We start from the raw sequence: 17709 nt of genomic DNA on the forward strand, positions 1-17709 counted from the left end.
ACAGCGCAGGAAGCCAAGGAGTCGATACATGCCTATTATGAAAGGTTGTTGAAGGCTTTCAAGCACTACAGCGGTACAGAGGTTGTTGAGGCGAAGGACTTGAATCACCTTGTGTTTGGATTTGTTGAAGGGTTGAGACCTGAGATTAGTCAGATGATTAAGAATCACTTGATTTGCTGGCAAGCAAAACTGACTGATGAGGTGTTGCAGTATGCGAAGTACTGTGGTGATGAGATTGAGTTGAAGCAGAGAAAGTTGAAAGAGAAGGCGATGGTGATGCAAATTAAAGCAGCACAGTCAGGGATGCAGGGAGGTTGTCTACAACAGATGGTGCAGCAGCCGCAAGGAAACGGAATGTTTCAGGCGCAAGTGAGAGGCAGAGGTCGAGGGGGTTTTGTGAACAGAAGCACAGACTTGAACACTATATTAGTTCAAAACGATGTACATGGGATGAAGAAGATGTTACCTTGTCATGCTTGCGGGGTTGTTGGATATTGGAAGCGGGAGTGCCCGATGATGGTGCAGGAGGGTGTTGTTCAACAAAGCAATGATGTCAGTGCATTTCAAAATGTAAAAGGACCGAGGCTGAGAGGTTCTAATCCGAACTTTCAGAACAACATGAATCAGATGCAGGGTTTCCAACCCATTCAGCAGGTGCAGATGCCACGTATCCAACCGATGCAGATGCAACAAATGCAGCAGCAGGTTCCCATGGTACCTAGACAGCAAATGCAATTGCCTTTAGCGCCAATGGAACAGCAACAGGTGATGCTTCCTCAACAGGTCACAGGTCAAAGAATGAGTCAAAAAAACACAGTACAACAGTTCCTATTGCGTGGTCAGGATGGAATAAACGATTAATGGTCAGATGAGAGTTCAGATAGTGAGGAGTGTAGGCTTGCAGCATCCCTAGAAGTAGATCAGAAAGGGCCCTATGTTCAGGGGAAGGTAATGGGTCACAAGATTCCATTCTTAGTTGAAATAAGAGCTACACGCTCTACAGTCAGAAGTGCAGAGGTTCCGAAACTGCCCCTTTCGGGACGTACAGTCAAGGTGGTAGGAGTGGCAAATCAACTCCTGACAAACCAGATCACAGATCCAGTTCAGGTTGAGCTTGGCACTTTTCAGGGATTGCACAGATTTGTGGTTTGCGATTCGAGTCCCTTGTCCCTACTGGGAAGAGACTTACTGTGCAAGATAAGGAGTTCGATCACCTATTCCAATGAGGGAATTGAGGTTCAGATAAACAGTGACGATGAAGGAGATGAGGAGCGGGTTTCAGAGCCTGAAACGGAGACCACAGATGAGGAATATCCTCTGATTAACTTCTTCCCAATGTTCACAGTGGCTGATCTTCCAGCCGACTTGCTGGGGACAGTCCAAGAGAAGGTGTGGGATTTGACAGGGAAAGAAGTAGAACTGATGAAAGGAGTAGAACCAGTTAAAGTCAATGTAAAGCCAAATGCTGTGTTTCACCAGGTACAGCAGTACTATATGGCGCAAGATGTCCTTATAAAGGTGGCGCAATTAATAGCAGACTTTGTGAAACAGGGAGTCTTGAAGGAGGTGTCCATGTAACTCACCAATAATGGGGCTGAGAAAACCTTGTGGGAAAGTTCACATTGCCCAAGACTTGAGAAAGATTAATGACATAGTGGTGAAATGCTGCCCAGTGGTGCCAAATCCAGCTGTGATTATGTTCCAGGTTCCATGTGATGCAGAGTGGTTCACAGTAATTGATTTGTCCCAAGCGTTCTTTTCTGCGCCTCTTCATGAGGACAGCCAATTTCTCTTCAGTTTCAAATTCTTGGACAAGGTTTACAATTGGTGTCGAATTCCTCAAGGGTTTTCAGTATCACCTTCTATATTCAATCAAATACTGAAGAAGGATTTGGAGTCATTGGAATTGCCTTTTCAATCGACTCTAGTGCAGTACATTGATGATCTGTTGATCGCATCCAAAACGAGGGATGAGTGCAAATATGATTCGATTGCCTTGTTGAATCATCAGGGAAAGAACGGGCACAAGGTGTCCCCAAAGAAGTTGCAATATTGCCAGAAAGAGGTGAAGTATTTGGGTCATCAAATTGAGAATGGGTCAAGGAATTTATCCAGGGAAAGAGTGACTGCACTTTTAGAGATGAATCCCCCAACAACACGGAGAGATGTTAGAATGTTTCTGGGAATGGTGGGCTACTGTCGTCAGTCGATTCCGAATTTCTCAGTCATCTCCAAGCCATTGGTGAGACTGACAGTTAAGGAAGGGCCAGATGTCATAGTGCTGTCAGAGAAGGAAATGAAGGCGTTTACTGAGTTAAGGGAGAGCATGTGCAGGGCTCCAGCTCTAGGTGTGCCTGATTACACGAAGCCTTTTGTTTTGTCATGAACGTGATGCTTGTTCTTTGTCTGTCCTGACACAGGTCCATGGAGGTGTAAACCGACCAGGAGCATATTTTTCAGCTACTTTGGACCCAGTTGCAGTAGCCTTACCGGATTGTCTGGGTGCAGTAGCAGCAGTTGGTCAAAGCCTCACACAGTGTGAATGCATAGAGATGGGACATCCTTTAACAGTCATGGTCCCTCTCTCAGTTGAGATCCTGTTAACCCGTACCAAAACGCAACATGACAAATGGGAGATTGACAAAATATGAAACGATTATATTGGGGTCACCAAATGTAACGTTGAAAAGATGTACAGTGTTGAACCCGGCAACTTTGTTTCCAAATGAAAATACAAAGGTTGAAGATGTTGAAGATGTAGAACATGATTGTCTTGAGGTAACAGAAATGTGCACCAAACCGAGGCCTGATATTAAAGATACTCAATTGGAACAAAATGACAAAATTATCTTTGTCGATGGCTCATGTTTAAGAGACTCAGTAGGAGTGCTGAGAGCCGGATACGCTGTATAGACAATATCTGGTATCTTGGAAGCGTCTTGGCTTGACAGAGTATATTCTGCTCCAGTGGCTGAATTGGTTGCTGTTACTAGGGCTTGCCATGCTGCCGCCCAACTGAGAGTGACTATCTATACTGATAGCAGATACGGATTCGGAATTGTCCATGATTGTGGCCAACTATGGTCACAGAGGGGTTTCCTGACCTCTTCTGGTTCTCCAGTGAAAAATGGTGAGAGAATTAAGGAGTTGTTGTACGCGATTCAGTTACCTCATGAAATTGCCGTGGTGAAATGTAGTGCTCACCTGAAGTCGCAGGACTTTGTTTCAATGGGATATGGATATGCGGATCAAGTCGCAAGGTTTTACGCATTAAACTGTATATCATTTAAGGATCAGTGGGAATTGTTACCTGAAACAGAAAATGAGACCTGCACAAGTTACGCATTAAGGGTGATTGACACGTTAGAAGAATTGAGATTGTTGCAGGGACATGCTAGCAAAGATGAGAAGCGTTCTTGGGTCAAGATGCAATGTGTACAAAGGCCAGATGACTTGTGGGTCTCAGATGAAGGGAAAATGGTCTTGCCAAACAGTTTCCTGTCACAGTTTGCAAGGTTTTACCATGGTCAAGCACATATTGGGAGGGATGCCATGATCAGATTGTTCAAAATTGACTGGTTTAACCCAAAATTCAGACAAGCTGCAGAAGTGCTCTGTCATAGGTGTATCATCTGTCAACAGATGAATGGGGGGAAAGGAACAGTTGTGAATTTGAGCCACATTGGGAGAGCAGGAAGTCCACTTAGCAGAATGCAATTGGATTTTATTGAGATGCCCGTGTGTGGAGGGTTGAGATATGTGTTGGTGATTGTGTGTATCTTTAGTCACTGGATTGAAGCATACCCTACACGTAGGAATGACAGTCTCACAGTAGCGAAGCTGCTGCTTAGGGAATTGATACCACGTTTCGGGTTTCCGATCTCTTTAGAATCAGATAGGGGAAGTCACTTCAACAACGAGGTGGTTAAGCTATTGTGTGCAGCATTGAACAATGAACAGAAGTTGCATTGTGGTTACCGCCCTGAAGCATCAGGACTAGTGGAGCAGATGAATGGTACCCTGAAGTCGAGAATGGCAAAAATGTGTGCAGCCACGAACTTGAAATGGCCCGATGCATTGCCTTTGGTACTAATGTCAATGAGAAATACATGTAACAAGAAAACAGGACTGTCTCCTCATGAGATTCTCATAGGCCGAGCTATGAGACTGCCCGCAGTGCCTGCGAATGCTCTTGTGAATATCACAAATGATATGGTGTTGGACTACTGCAAGGGTCTGGCTGATGTGGTCTGCTCTTTTTCTCACCAGGTGGAAGCTACCACCCTGCCACCGATAAATGATCCAGGACACAATCTGAAAGCTGGTGACCGGGTTGTCATCAAGAAACACGTAAGGAAGTCGTGTTTGGAACCACGTTGGAAGGGGCCACATCAAGTGATATTAACAACTACTACTGCTGTGAAGTGTGCGGGAATTCCAAACTGGATCTATGCCAGTCACACGAAAAAGGTGACGTGTCCAACTGATGAGGAAGGTGAGTTGTTGAAAGTACCAACAACAGAGAAGGAAGTCTCAGGGCCGTAGAGTGATCAAAGGGGAACTGAGACAGAAGGAGAGCCCGGTGAAAACGGCTTAGTCACTCCAGTAAGAGACAAGGGAGAAGAGACCCAGAGGGGTAACAGTGAGCCTATCTCAACTGAGGCAGCAGGAGAGCCAAGTCAGAGGGAGGTTCTCTCAGAAGCAGACGAATATGGAAATGAGCTAGACAGACCCAGAAGGAGAACCCCTGACAGACCCAGAAGGAGTTGAGGCGGAAAAGAGTCAGTGTCCAAACTCCTCCTGAGCAAATTGCAGGTCCATCAAGAGAAAACACCATAGAGTCAGAGGAGGGCGAAGAGTTGCCACAGGAAAGATCGAAGACCAGAGAGACATTAAAAGGAGATAAGTGGCCGGAATTGCAAGTGAAGAAAGGGAAAGTGGTTGTTGAAGATACAATAGAGGAAGGGGTTGATACAACAAGGAGAGAAGATCAGAGTGACGAAGAGTTGCAAGGTGATCACGAGTTGAAAAGAAAGAGAGTAGCAAATAGAAGGTACGCGGGTCCTGAATGGGCGTATGCAACGTCAGCTGAATGGCAACAAGAGTTCTTGGCGCTTTGCTTTGATAGAGATATTCCAGGTCAGTACTTTGGTACCCGAGTCTGGCCCAAGAGACTGAATTGGCATAAGAGTTGAATTAAAGTAAAAAGCGAGAAAAGAGACTAAGAATTTACCAGATGAGACATTGATAACTTGTATTGACTTTTGAAACCCGATTTTGACAAGCTGCTAACCTGAATTGACAAGGATCCTGGGAGAGAAAGTGAAAGCTGTAAATACTTGCTTGTTTGACTTTTGCTGTGGAAAAAAAAGAGAGAAGACATTTTTCTAACTGTCCTCCGTTGTTGTTTGAATTAACATTCCTTCACTTTCTGATTCTTTACAGATCATGGCTAACGCTAGAGGGGATGATAAAGGGAGTAGGCATTGTAAATATTTGGGTGTTGGTTTGGGCGTTGTGTGTGTGATATTCATCATAGTTGTGGTTGTGGGTATGCCACTAACGGATAAAAGCGGAACTAACAATGCTACAATTTTTTAGACTACCACTGCACTAACAGATTGGGAGAGGTTTGATGCAGGATTCAAAATATTTGCATGAGAGAACTAATGCAAATGGGGAACTATCCACTAATGTTTTCAATGGCTTGCTGAGTGAGTATGTTGACACAATGGATGCAAAAGATTGTTTTGTGTGTACACAGATTCCTGTTTCGGTACAAGAAGGGTTGACCTCTCATAGTCTGCCTTTAACATATGAGAAAAGTTGTAGTCTGTTACTAACAAGATTCTATAATCAGGAAGAGATTCAGTATTTTTATTCCAACCATGATCTCGTGTTTTCTTATGTGCCTATCATAGAGGATTTAAATGGGGTAGCTAAGTACTATACAATAAAGTTAGTTAAAGGATTCTTTGAGGCGACCTTAACAATTAGTACATCTTATGCACACCGCAATAATTTGACATGTTTGCTTACACCTTTGGAGAAAAGCTTTTTAGATCACACTGAAGATAGAAGAAGTTCATTGAAGGGTAAATTGGAGAAAGGATTGCAGCAGCGAGCTTTTGCTAGTAGTGAGGTTTATAGTGCAATTAGGGAACAGGGGAAATTAGCTTTAGATGCACTACACGTAGGTAAGCTTTGCATATCTAGGCCGAAATCATATTATGACAATGTGTGTGGGGGAACGAGTGAATGTAGGCATGTGTTTTTGTTTCAGGGTAAATGGACGTTCATGTTAAATGGACAGGATCCAGCACTCCCTGGGGTCTATTATATATGTGGACTTAATGCTTCTTACCATCTTCCAAAGTGATGGTATGGGACATGTTATTTGGGGATAGTTTTCCCAAAGATATATCAACTTGAGGATTTTAAAAAGTTTCCGAAATTGGCTGAATTACATCGTAATAGACAGAAAAGAGAGACTGCTGCTGGTGTAGTAGGAGACATATTTGGGGCGATAATTTCTTCAGTGGGAGTTATCTTAAACTCCATAAAGATTTGAAAGTTGTCTATTATTGTGGATGACATGCTGACAAACTTTTCAGGGGCTATACTCCTGATGGATACTAAACTTGCTGCGGAGAGGGCTATGACTCTTCAAAATAGGCTTGCTTTAGACATTTTTTTAGCGAAAAATGGCGGAGTTTGTAGGATGCTTAATAAGCGTCACTGCTGTGCTTACATACTGGACAATAATAATGAGATTAGAAGTATGCTTACTAACTTAAGTAGGGATAGTACAGACTTGAAGGAGTTGAAAGAACCAGGTGTTTGGGAAAAGGTTGCGAAAGGACTTGCTTCAGTGGGAAATTGGTTTAGTAATTGGCAATTTGGCATGGGATATTGTCAAAAATAATACTGGGAATATTGATTGTTCTAGCTTGCTTATTCGGATTGTGGGTGGCTTGTAAAATTACTAAAAGAATAAAATCGAAAGTGGCGAAAAATAATAAGAGGAGGAAAGAAAAACGAAGGGAAAAATAATTCAGGGCAAAATCAACGGGGGAAAGATTAAGGGAAGAAATTGAGATGAGAGAATTTTAAAATGTAAAATTTCTGGGGTAAGGTTTGTGTGATGACAAGAGTCATCAGAGGAGGGATTGTTGGAGTGTGTCTTTTAAAATCAATATTAACATAAAAAGCTTGCAATATATTCTGTAATGAAACTGCATAGAAAATGTGTTAACGTAGAAAATAATACACACGTCTATAATGTGCCCACGGGCAGTGGCCACCAATGTATACGAAGACTAATGAAACTCGTTAATGATGAACTAATTATGTACTAATGTTTGAATTTGTATTAGCATAACATAATTAGAGTTATGTAATTGGGTTTTGCTAAATTAATTACTAGGCCTTAGTTAGCGAGGGTCTGGGCCTAGCTGCCTGGTCTCATATTAAACTGTGTTTTTCTAACGTGCAATGTGCTGTCTTCCTGAAGGACACGAAGCTGTACTTTTCCAGAAGCTAGATATGTGTGTGTAGCCATAGTAAATTCTTTCTCATGGGACCCGACTTGCTCAAGGAGACATTCTTGCTGAATGCAACAGTGTAATTCGTAACAGGTGCAAGGCTGCCTGGAGTAGGAGAAAACAAGGTAACTACTGACTGGAGCGTTAAGTGTAAGTTTTCTTACCTGACATTGCACCAATGAAGACATCAATAATGGTGCGTGGAGAATTATTGGACAGAGATAATGATGCACCATATATTATCCAATGAGGAATTAGAAGTAAATTAGACAGTTTTGATATAACCGCATGACCTGAGGAGAAATCAGCCATTATTCGGACATTCTACTCTAAGCCATACTTTGTCATTAGTCTTTTGAGACTTTGCCGTTTATTCTTCCTGATATTTTAACCATCCTCTATCTAAGTCCTTACTGATACTTACTTCTCTTCCATATGAGGGAAGAGCCTTATCCTTTAGCTATACCATACTGACACTTTGTCCTACCCTATCTTTGCTGATGGTGAATCGACTGATGTCCTGAGGACGAAGACTGACGCTGATTCGTTGGAGGGGTAACTATCTGATGATAATTGTAATTGTTTCGCATGAAGCCCAATATGCTGATGCTAATTAGAGGCTAGTTAAGGTGCTCACTAGTATCTGACGCAAATAGACAAATGACTGCGTTCTTGCTTTGTTGAATCTTGAACTAATGAGACTTTGCTAAGCTGCTTCTTACTAATATTGTGTGAATGCTGAATGAATATTCTCTATGAATTGATCAAGTGTGTTCTAATTACAAAGTTTGAAGAGTTACAAATGAGATGAATTGCTATTGAGACTAACGGACATTACTTTAGATTGTAACCAATAGGGAAATAAATATCCTAACAGTTAACTAAATTGGTGTGGTAATTCATGACTGAGAGGTCATGGTGTGTTCACTTTTATTGATTCTTATTAAGTGTTATTGATTAGCTTAATGATTAGTTATTGTGAATATTAATTGAGTTATTGTCATACTGATTGTGATGCCAAACAGATATCGCGTACTGGGAAGTCCCCGAATGTAGTCCAAAGGTCCATCCGCCTAGGCGTGTCTCCTTGCAAGTTTACTTATCAAGGTTCTGACGCGCTATCACTTCCGATCCAGGCTCTTCATATACTTTCTCACAAGGGGAGTGGAGCAGGATTGTAGGTATCTGGTAGTCGTCCCAGTGTGCTTCTAAGAAACTTTGATATGCAAGAAGGAATTAACAGAAGGGTGACTAATGCAAATAAAGGCCACGAACTGAACCCCAGAAAACGTGAGTTACAAACCATATAAAAAGCTGGTCAGGATGCATTATCAGGTCAACTTTCAGAAACTCTCAAAATGTAAACTGCGACCTAAAAAGGTAAGTATACAAACAGATTATTTTAAAACTCTAGAGAGTCTGGGACTGTCCCAAAAGCTTAAGTGAGGGGCCTCCTTGAAAGGTTGGTGCCCCCAGTGGTGCACAAAGGCCCCTGCAGCCTCCAAGCTCCAGGGGGCCCCCTCAGCACAGTGCACTGTGCAGGGGAGGAAGGCCCCTGACTGGGTCCATGTGAAAAGTTGGCCCCTCCATGTACTTTGCAGGAGGGCCTCCTCAAGTTTTTTTATGCTACTGGGTGCCCTGGTCCAGAGCGCACTTTGCCCATCTCTGTACACAGCAAATGCTCTTGCACTGCAAAGGTTTTGGCTTTTCAAAAGCAAAATCCCATAGAAGGAGTTTGTTGTTGAAAAAAAGAAAAAATAAACAAATTGACACACTGGCAGTTTTCTTCCTTTCACTGTGGATCATTTCTTTGTTTTCTTGTTTGGGAATTCCACGCTGTCCCTCCAGCTCCAAACAGAAAAAAAACGTTTGTTACTATGTCTGCCCTAAATGGTTTGAGGTACTTTAACCGATGGCCCACTATCATTTGGGCTGTCGCTCATAGGTTTTCAGCAGAAATGCAATTATAGGCTCTGCCTTTGGAAACTTGGTGGTTTTATTGACTGTAAATAAAGCAGTGGAACGAACCTCGAGTTTGGCTGACGGTGAACACCACCATCCCTGGTTGAGTAAACTGTCCACCAAACAATAACAAAAGCTCTATGTTTCTCAAACTAGAAGTATTTGCTCCAAATTCCGTTTAGGCCGAACTTGGATTAAACTGGATTGTTCAGTGTTTAAAGGCATCAGTCCTCTTGTTCCCTAATTTCTTGTTACGGTCTCTCTCTAGTTGGTTCGAAAACTCAGCAATCAAGACAAACAAGTGCAGTGTACTTCCAGGGCTAGAAAGGAAACAAAAATTGGTAGCGCTTTCCTTTAGGGCAGAAGACTGCAAACTGTGGGGTGCGCCCCTCTGTGGGCCTTGGGGCTATATTAAGGGGGGCATGAGTCCTACCACAAAGAAATATGCAACCCACAGTCAGTTTTTAAAATCTTTGAAGTGGACTCGAAGTAAGTCCAACTGCCTGTAAAAAGCTCAAAAAGAAGTGACTTGCAAGTAATGACAGTTTATCACCATAATTGTGTGGCCTAAGCTTGTTTTTGGCTATTTTTTTTAGGAAGACTTGTGCTAGTTCTGAGGAAACATTGCCAGAAGACCTCAGCAATGGAGTTTAGTTAAAGGGTTGAGGAGGGCTGAGACCTAGATGAGTTGCAAGAAGACAGCTCATAATTAATGTATAGTGGCGTCATTAAATGCAATACAGGAAAACCTAAGTGGTTAATTCATCCTCAGTAAGGCTGATAGCACTAAAAAAGAAGAACCAGTCACATGCTAGATCACCTCTACCCAAGCACTAATACATTGTTAGAGACATCAGCGGCGGTAGTGATTACAGCTGGGAATATAACAGAGGGGGCTATTTGCAAATGTCGGCATTAGCTAACTGAATCACAAATTAGGTCCACATATATTTTTTGTGCCCGTGCCTATTTTCTGTCCTAGGTCGACCCTGAAGTGCTCCACAGCAATGGGAAAGGTTGGAAGAACAGAAGAGGTGGGCACATGTAGGAAGTGGTCACTGCATAGAAATGGACAGTGACAGAAGAGGTGCACAGTGAGCTGTGACGTGGTCAGGGACATGGATACTGACGGACACTGAAAGCAGAAGGTTTATTGAAGCGAGCGGTGGACAGTGATACTAGATCTGGACAGTAGTGGGAAACTGTGTAGTGATCGAAAAGGTGGACGCTGATGAGTGGGTTGGATACTTATGGGAGGCGTGATGGGAGCTGGTGCGAGAGGTGAACAGTGATGAGCGAGAGAGGCAGTCTGGGGTATCTGGGAAGTAATGTAGTTAGTGAAAAAGGAGGTGTGCTGTGATTCCTGTATAAGCTGAGAATGGAGAGGGAGTGATGAGTGCCATGAACAAGAGAGTGAAGAGGCAATGAAAAGAGAAGACATGGAACATATGAGTGAAACCAAGGAAGGGGCTGAAACCCGTGTCATTAGAGAGACAGTACAATCTCCGCTGAGCCAGAATTGAAAAATGAGTTTGTCAGTGGATTACCATCCCACCTCACTATCTGGCAAAGTTTGAGGGGGGCTCACCACAAACAAATGGGCGGTGTGGGGGCTCCTCATTACAGAGTTTAATGATCACTGTTCTGGGATCTGCTTTTTGGACGGGCCTGAACACTTAACATTTCAATCAAGTTTTCCACCTTTAAAAGGGCTTTAACAGCACACCTCCTTTAGATGAGATTTATAAGACTTCTGCCGAGAAACCATGAAATCTTAATGCTCACAAAAAATGTTGTCAATCAATCACCAAAAAGCAGTATTACTGATTGAGTTTTCAATTTTTTACATCTTTTTCCAGATGTTATGAACATTTTAGGATTACAACACCAAATACCAAAGTTTGTGCATTGATTGATCCAGTTATCCAGATGCTCAGTGATAGAGGCCATGAAAACAGTAATATAGGATGGATACCTGCAGACTCCACAGCTGAAGTTTCCGTGTCCTCCGCTGCATTTTCTTGAGAACGGTTCTTCGTCCTCGCAGTCACAGTCGCACACCATTTTCACCTCAACACTTAGCTCCTCGTTGAATCCGAGCACTTTAATCCTGAAGCTCTGCACGTCCTGCTGGCACAGGCTTGCTGGAGCTTGCACACTAACATCGAATTTGACCTGTGCAGATAGAGACCAGAGGTTTTAAACTCCTTAGATCGGTGATACCCAACCTTTTCTGCAATAATAGCTACTTATGTTCAATGATAATCATCCAGGGCTACTAATAATGTTGATGTAATAGTGGGCACCCCACCCAAGATTGTCAGCAGTGATCACATTAGTGCATGAGAAGGATTTCCAGCACTAAAAAAACACGGCTTTGACAATTTGGAATACCTAAAAGCCCTAGCTGCAACCCCCTGGTTCTAAGGTAATAGTATGAGTGATAAACCTCTCCAACTCTAAAAAAAAGCTTTTAAATACATTTTGAACAGTCAACCATTTTTTTTCCAAACATCATATTATGAATTCCAAAAATAAACACATTTTCATCTTCAATACATGATTTTTAATTTTAGTATACATATAATAATTCAACCAAGCAAATGCGTCTTGCCTCCATACGGGAGAGCTACTCACAGGTAGCTGGAGAACTAGTGGTAGCTCACAAGCTACTTGTTGGAGACACCTGCCTTAGATGAATCAGCTCTAATAATAATAAACAATGTCATCCTAATGAAGGAATATTGCAAGCAATCATACAGCATGTAGAATTTGGCCTTTGTGCCCAGCAATGTGAAATAAACACACGTATTACAGCTGCATTTGCCACTTTCTCTTAGTGATTTTTAAAGTCACTTTGCATAAAAAGCTTTACCAAGGCCTACTGAATGTCTATATTGAAAGATTTGCAATGTACTAATATTTTATTGAATTTGAGGTAAAACCAGATAAGAATGTAAACTTTATGACTGTCAGCAATGTTTATTTTTCTTATGATCCACAGGCTGCTTTTCAAGAACTTGCTTTGGTCTATGCCATTTGTGACAAAGGTAATCTAAAAAAAGAAACACTTTGCCATACTCTTGCAGCTTTTCTGAAGTGATAGGATTATGAATAATACTTCTTCTGAGTCTCTCTTAAAAAATGTAATGTGTAGTGGCAATTCCTGCTATTTCTCTTCCAGCATTTGAATCCTTGCCAAGAAGTTGGATTTGTTGTGAAAGATGTATGAACCTGAAATTTAATTTCATCTAGGATATTGTTGTTAAGATCCCCTACTGACTTAGTGACATCTTTTCTGAGAGCTACGATTTCAGTTTTGTTTCACTCATCTGAGTGGTCAGAACATTGTTAATAGAAAGAGCTCCCATATCCTTCACGGTGTCCTGTACAAACGTTTTGCATTCCTTTGTCATTGTAACTTATCGTGGGATCTTCATTAAAATATTTGTGTTTTATATCAAAGGTAAATGGTAATATGATTATTTTGTCCCATTTCACAAATTTGCAAGAAACCTGTACATCTAATCTAGGTTTGGGATGTCAGGTTTCCATGCACTCAATAGAACCAATTCAGGTGGGAGACTCCAGGTTTTTGACAGAAATAACAGCTTTATATAAGGAGTCTCTGGTCTAAATTTTCCCCTGCTTCATATAGGACAATAGGGAAGATACATTCCTCCAATTTTGTTTTCAAAATCTGCCACTTCCCAGTTTGAAAATGTTGCCATGTATGAGCTTCATGCAGGTCTGTCCATCAGTGGGTGGAGGTGTTTTAGGCAGAAATAAACGGGAGATCAAATAACAAGAGTTTTCCGTTTTAACTTCCATAAGCAGCTTTGCTTCCTGCTTCAACAAAAAACACTGAACAGAATTACACTCAGTTTTAAACTATAACTTTACTGAGGGGAGTGAGTGCTATTGCTTGGTAGTTCTGTGTAGCAAAATCACAAAGAATAACCTATGAATTCCATGAAATTACGGTTGAATTATGAAAGAAGAGGAATTCTCTGTTTAGTGCTTTTTCTTAGTGCAACAAAATGGCCCTTTGAGTCCTGAAGTTTGTGAAAGGCAGTATTTTAGTGGTTTTAGAACTAGGCGTTACCTGCAAGGGTTCAGCAGGACCTACAAAGTGTGTATTGTGCCTGTTTGTATGCAAGGAGATTGTGACTTTGAAAGCACCTCCTTGCCCCCTGCACACCAGTTTATGCTTTAGTGATTGGCCCACAGGGGGCATCTGAGCGAGCAGGCCTGACCACTCCCCTCACACCTGCACAGGCTATTAAGTTTGTGGAGGAACCCCAACAACAGCCACCTCAGGTTTGTAGCCCCTGCTTCTCTAAGCCCTAAACAGCCCAGTGAACAAGAACAAAGGAAGGTGGTAAGAACACAGACTTTGTGCAGTGCTGTATAAAACTGTGCAACTGTTCTTTTTCTCTAACTGTGAGTGTTTAAATTTATCTCTTAGTTTCTGTGCAATTTGTCTTTTTAAACTGCTGTTTTATTCTAACCATGACTGTTTAAATTTCTGTCCAGGTTTTTCCCTAAAATGTGCTAAGGCTACTACAAGGCACCCCACCCCCTTTACAAGCTATAAAGGCAAAATACACACTTAAACCTCACCAGAGTGTTTTGAGTCTGCTTAATCTGTTCTGGGGTTAAATAGTGTTTGGAAAATGTATTTAGCACTTGTTTTTAGCTAGAAAAGTGCTTCTTAATTGTGGTTGCTGCCTCTGTGTTCCAGTTTGTTGCTAAGGATAGGGTTTCTATTGGACCCAGGGCTAAGGGTCTGGGTTCTGATTGGCTGATAGGGCTTGGCTCTGATTGGTTCCTAGGGCTAGGGTTTCTATTGGACCCAGGGCTTAGGGTCTGCGTTCTGATTGGCTGATAGAGCTAAGGTTCAGATTGACTCACGGGGCTATTGGACCTAGGGTTTAGGATTTGGGTTTTGATTAGTTTTTAGGGCTAGGATTGTGATTGGTTAATAGGACCAAAGCTCCCATTATTTCTAGGGTTTAGGGCTAGGGTTCCCATTGGCCCAAGGCCATCTGATCACTAGGGCTATTTAACCTTAGGGCTCAAGGCGTCTGAGCCTGGGTGTCGTGGCTAAGGACAGACAGGACAAGGACAGTTGCCTGTTTGGGCCTGTTCAGGCCGGGTATGGCCTAGAGCTAGAAATGCTGCCCTTTTCTCCATTTACCAGCCACCAGTTTAAGCCATCCACATCCTCTAACAAAATGACATGTCTTAGCAAATGCAAATTACTCATTTACAACAAACAAACCCTATCTACATTTCACAGTCTTAACAACCAATACAAAACACCACACACCTCATGTTTACACCCTTCTACCCCTACTGCCACACTACACTACGACATCTTCATTCTAACACAAACTGCCACTCTGTCCTATACCATTATCAAACCCACAAATTACCAACACAACGCAAACCCACAATATACATAACCTTAATCCCAATGAACACAGACTCCCTAGTCATACACCAGCTCTCCTCTCTACTTATAACAAGCCCTATTCCATCACCGCCAACCCTATTATCAACCTGCTCTCATATCATCCACCAACACCCTCCTCCTCTTTTTACCAAAAACACACAACTAAACAATCCATAACTCCACCAGCCATATGACCTCTTCTTGCTACCTAATCTAATACAAACACTTATAACACTTTTCCATCTCCTGTCACACACCACATACAATCCTTCAATGCACAACACCACCACCACCTTTAACATTCAACTTCCACTCACCAACAGTACTTCACACCAAATCATTCACAGAAACTCACTGCATAAATATCTCATCTCACCCCTCAAAAAGAACAAAACATAATACACACCAGAACGTCAAACTCTCACACAAACACAAGTTCATTCTGTCACAATTCAGGAAACAAACCCCCACTCCTACTCTTGTGACTAAACAATAAATACACACCATAAACTCACTTTACACCCTTATTTTCTATCTCCACCAACACCTACCACAAATACCTCAACACAACAACACTCATTCACCCATCTCTCATCCATTGAACAATTTAGAGCCTTAAAAATTAACCCACATGCTCCACCGCCACCCCTAACTCACACTTTTTTAATTGAAACACACACAAATGAAATTAACAATATAGCTCTCTTCACAGCTTCGCAAATCTTTGTTTATTACACGTCTACTTTACGAAAGCAATACAGCCTAGCAACTCACTCTCAACCACCATCTCCACTTGCTGGATGAGTATTACGATATAGACACACAACACTATTGCTGTCCTAATACAGTTAACACCGTACTAATAATACATCTGCTAAAAGTTCAAATAATACCTCATAATTAGTCTAGAAAACAAAATCACGCCACCACCAAAACACACTTTCTAAAAACAAGAACCACAGGGGTGTGGCCTGGGGGGTCAAGATGAGGGTGGTGTTTTAGATTAGCTCCCTAGGCACATTTTGGAAATCTGCAGGCATCTTAACATGATGGCACCCTTTTTCCTCCCCCGTTGGTACCTGAGGAGAGGGAAGATACCTGGGGCACTGATCGAGCTGCTGGGAGATGTCCAATTCAGCTCTCTACCCCTCTTGATCTCCATGCCACGTGGACCCTTGGAAGCAGCAGCCGGTAACTGCCACTGTCCTGGGAGCCACGGCAAGGTGCTTGGAGATACGCTGCAATGGAATCTTCATGCCCCTCCTGCCCAAGCTGCAGTGCTCAGATACGTGTGGCGACCGGACAGTACGAGGCGAGGACGGTGCCTAGGCAGCCCTAGAGTGGCGCTGTGTCCCATCCAGCTGGCACGAGGAGATGCTTGGTGCCTGGACCTGGATGGGGCTACATTGCATGCATATGTGAGCCGGTGCTTTAGGGGGCCTCCAGCTCCTTGAAGGCCTGTGCTGAGAGGGGGAACGGGTGAGTGACTTGAGAGGGAAACTCCTGTGTGAATCGCAAGTGCCTGCTGCACCCTGTGGGCTCCAGAGTGAGGGCTCCAGGGCTGCCTGGATTGCCGTTGTGGTGCCTGGGCCACTCTTGGGGGACCTGAGTGGTTTGGGGCCATCTCAGGGCCCTGACACTGACCACTGAACAACTTGCTCCATGCGAGGGCCCAGACAAGATGAAAGAGGTCATCATTACTGCTGCCATAGCTGGTTGGGTGCCTGGGAGTTTGGAGTTTCTCCCACTGTGGCCCCTGCCTACGATTTCTGCTGCCTGAGGCTCACCACCCCACCTCCCCTATCACTGTCTTCCCCCTGGAGGGGTGCTCGACTAGTGGAGGCTCTGTGGAGGCAATCTGACTTTCAACCTGGCCTCCCCCTGACTGTTACATTTGCTGGGGGAATCGTACCCTACGTGTGGAGGCCTGGTTCGGATCCCTGGCTCACTGTACATTATGAGGCATGATGTCAGAACATGAAATCAACTGGATGTTGAGAATTCAATTTCTTTTGACCTCTGGAACTGTCTCAAACCTAGGAGTCCAGAAGTGTGGGAAACTGATAAGCTAATATCTCAAAGAGGTCACACAAAAGAACAGCTGTGCCCCCCTATAAGGGCTGGGCTGTCACAGAAATATGGTGGCACGTGTAATCTGTGGCATATGGTGATGACGCTTGGCTTTGCCTTGAGAGGGCAATGCATTTGAGTGACACAACGTGAGCAGAACGCTCTGCCATGCAGCAATGGCCCTTGAGGGAAATATTGTGAGAGAACTGCAAAGGCAGTGATCCCAACTGCTAGGTTATCAAGCTGCCAGAGCAAGGGTGGCACTGCCAATGTGTTACTCATCCACATTATGACTCCTTCAGCTGACTGTAGAACTGGATGCTACACAAACAGTATGTCGCAGAAAGACAAGAAGTAAAATGATTGCAATGCTTAAGTGAACTGTGTTCCTGACAAGCCCCATCTTCATGTAGTCATAGGAAGTTTACCTAATTTAGGCCGAGCATGGCCTCATGAAGAATCATTAAGTCGTAAGACCTTAATGTGTGTTTAAAAACCTGACATTCACTTAAAAACACAGTTAAGGTACAGTTATGCTTACAAATTAAAAATGAAATACTCCTGAAAGTCGCTGGTTAGGGTTAGATTAGCAAACTGTAGCTTGTAAATCTGCCATGCAAACCATATGACAATAAATACAAATGCTTCATCTTTAAATTTAAATATCTACACAGA

At 42.9% G+C, this 17709-nt stretch overlaps 1 protein-coding gene across 1 annotated transcript in view; it reads right to left on the reverse strand.

Moving 5' to 3' along the window:
- The window catches only part of ITGB7 (integrin subunit beta 7), a 786164-nt gene that overhangs the window by 175337 nt on the left and 593118 nt on the right, over window positions 1-17709 (reverse strand). Inside the window, exon 11 of the mRNA XM_069230944.1 lies at window positions 11482-11681. Coding sequence (XP_069087045.1) covers window positions 11482-11681 — 200 coding nt within the window. The remainder of the gene's footprint in view (window positions 1-11481; window positions 11682-17709) is intronic.

This window comes from Pleurodeles waltl, chromosome 4_2 (assembly GCF_031143425.1).
Source record: "Pleurodeles waltl isolate 20211129_DDA chromosome 4_2, aPleWal1.hap1.20221129, whole genome shotgun sequence".
Lineage (NCBI taxonomy): Eukaryota > Metazoa > Chordata > Amphibia > Caudata > Salamandridae > Pleurodeles > Pleurodeles waltl.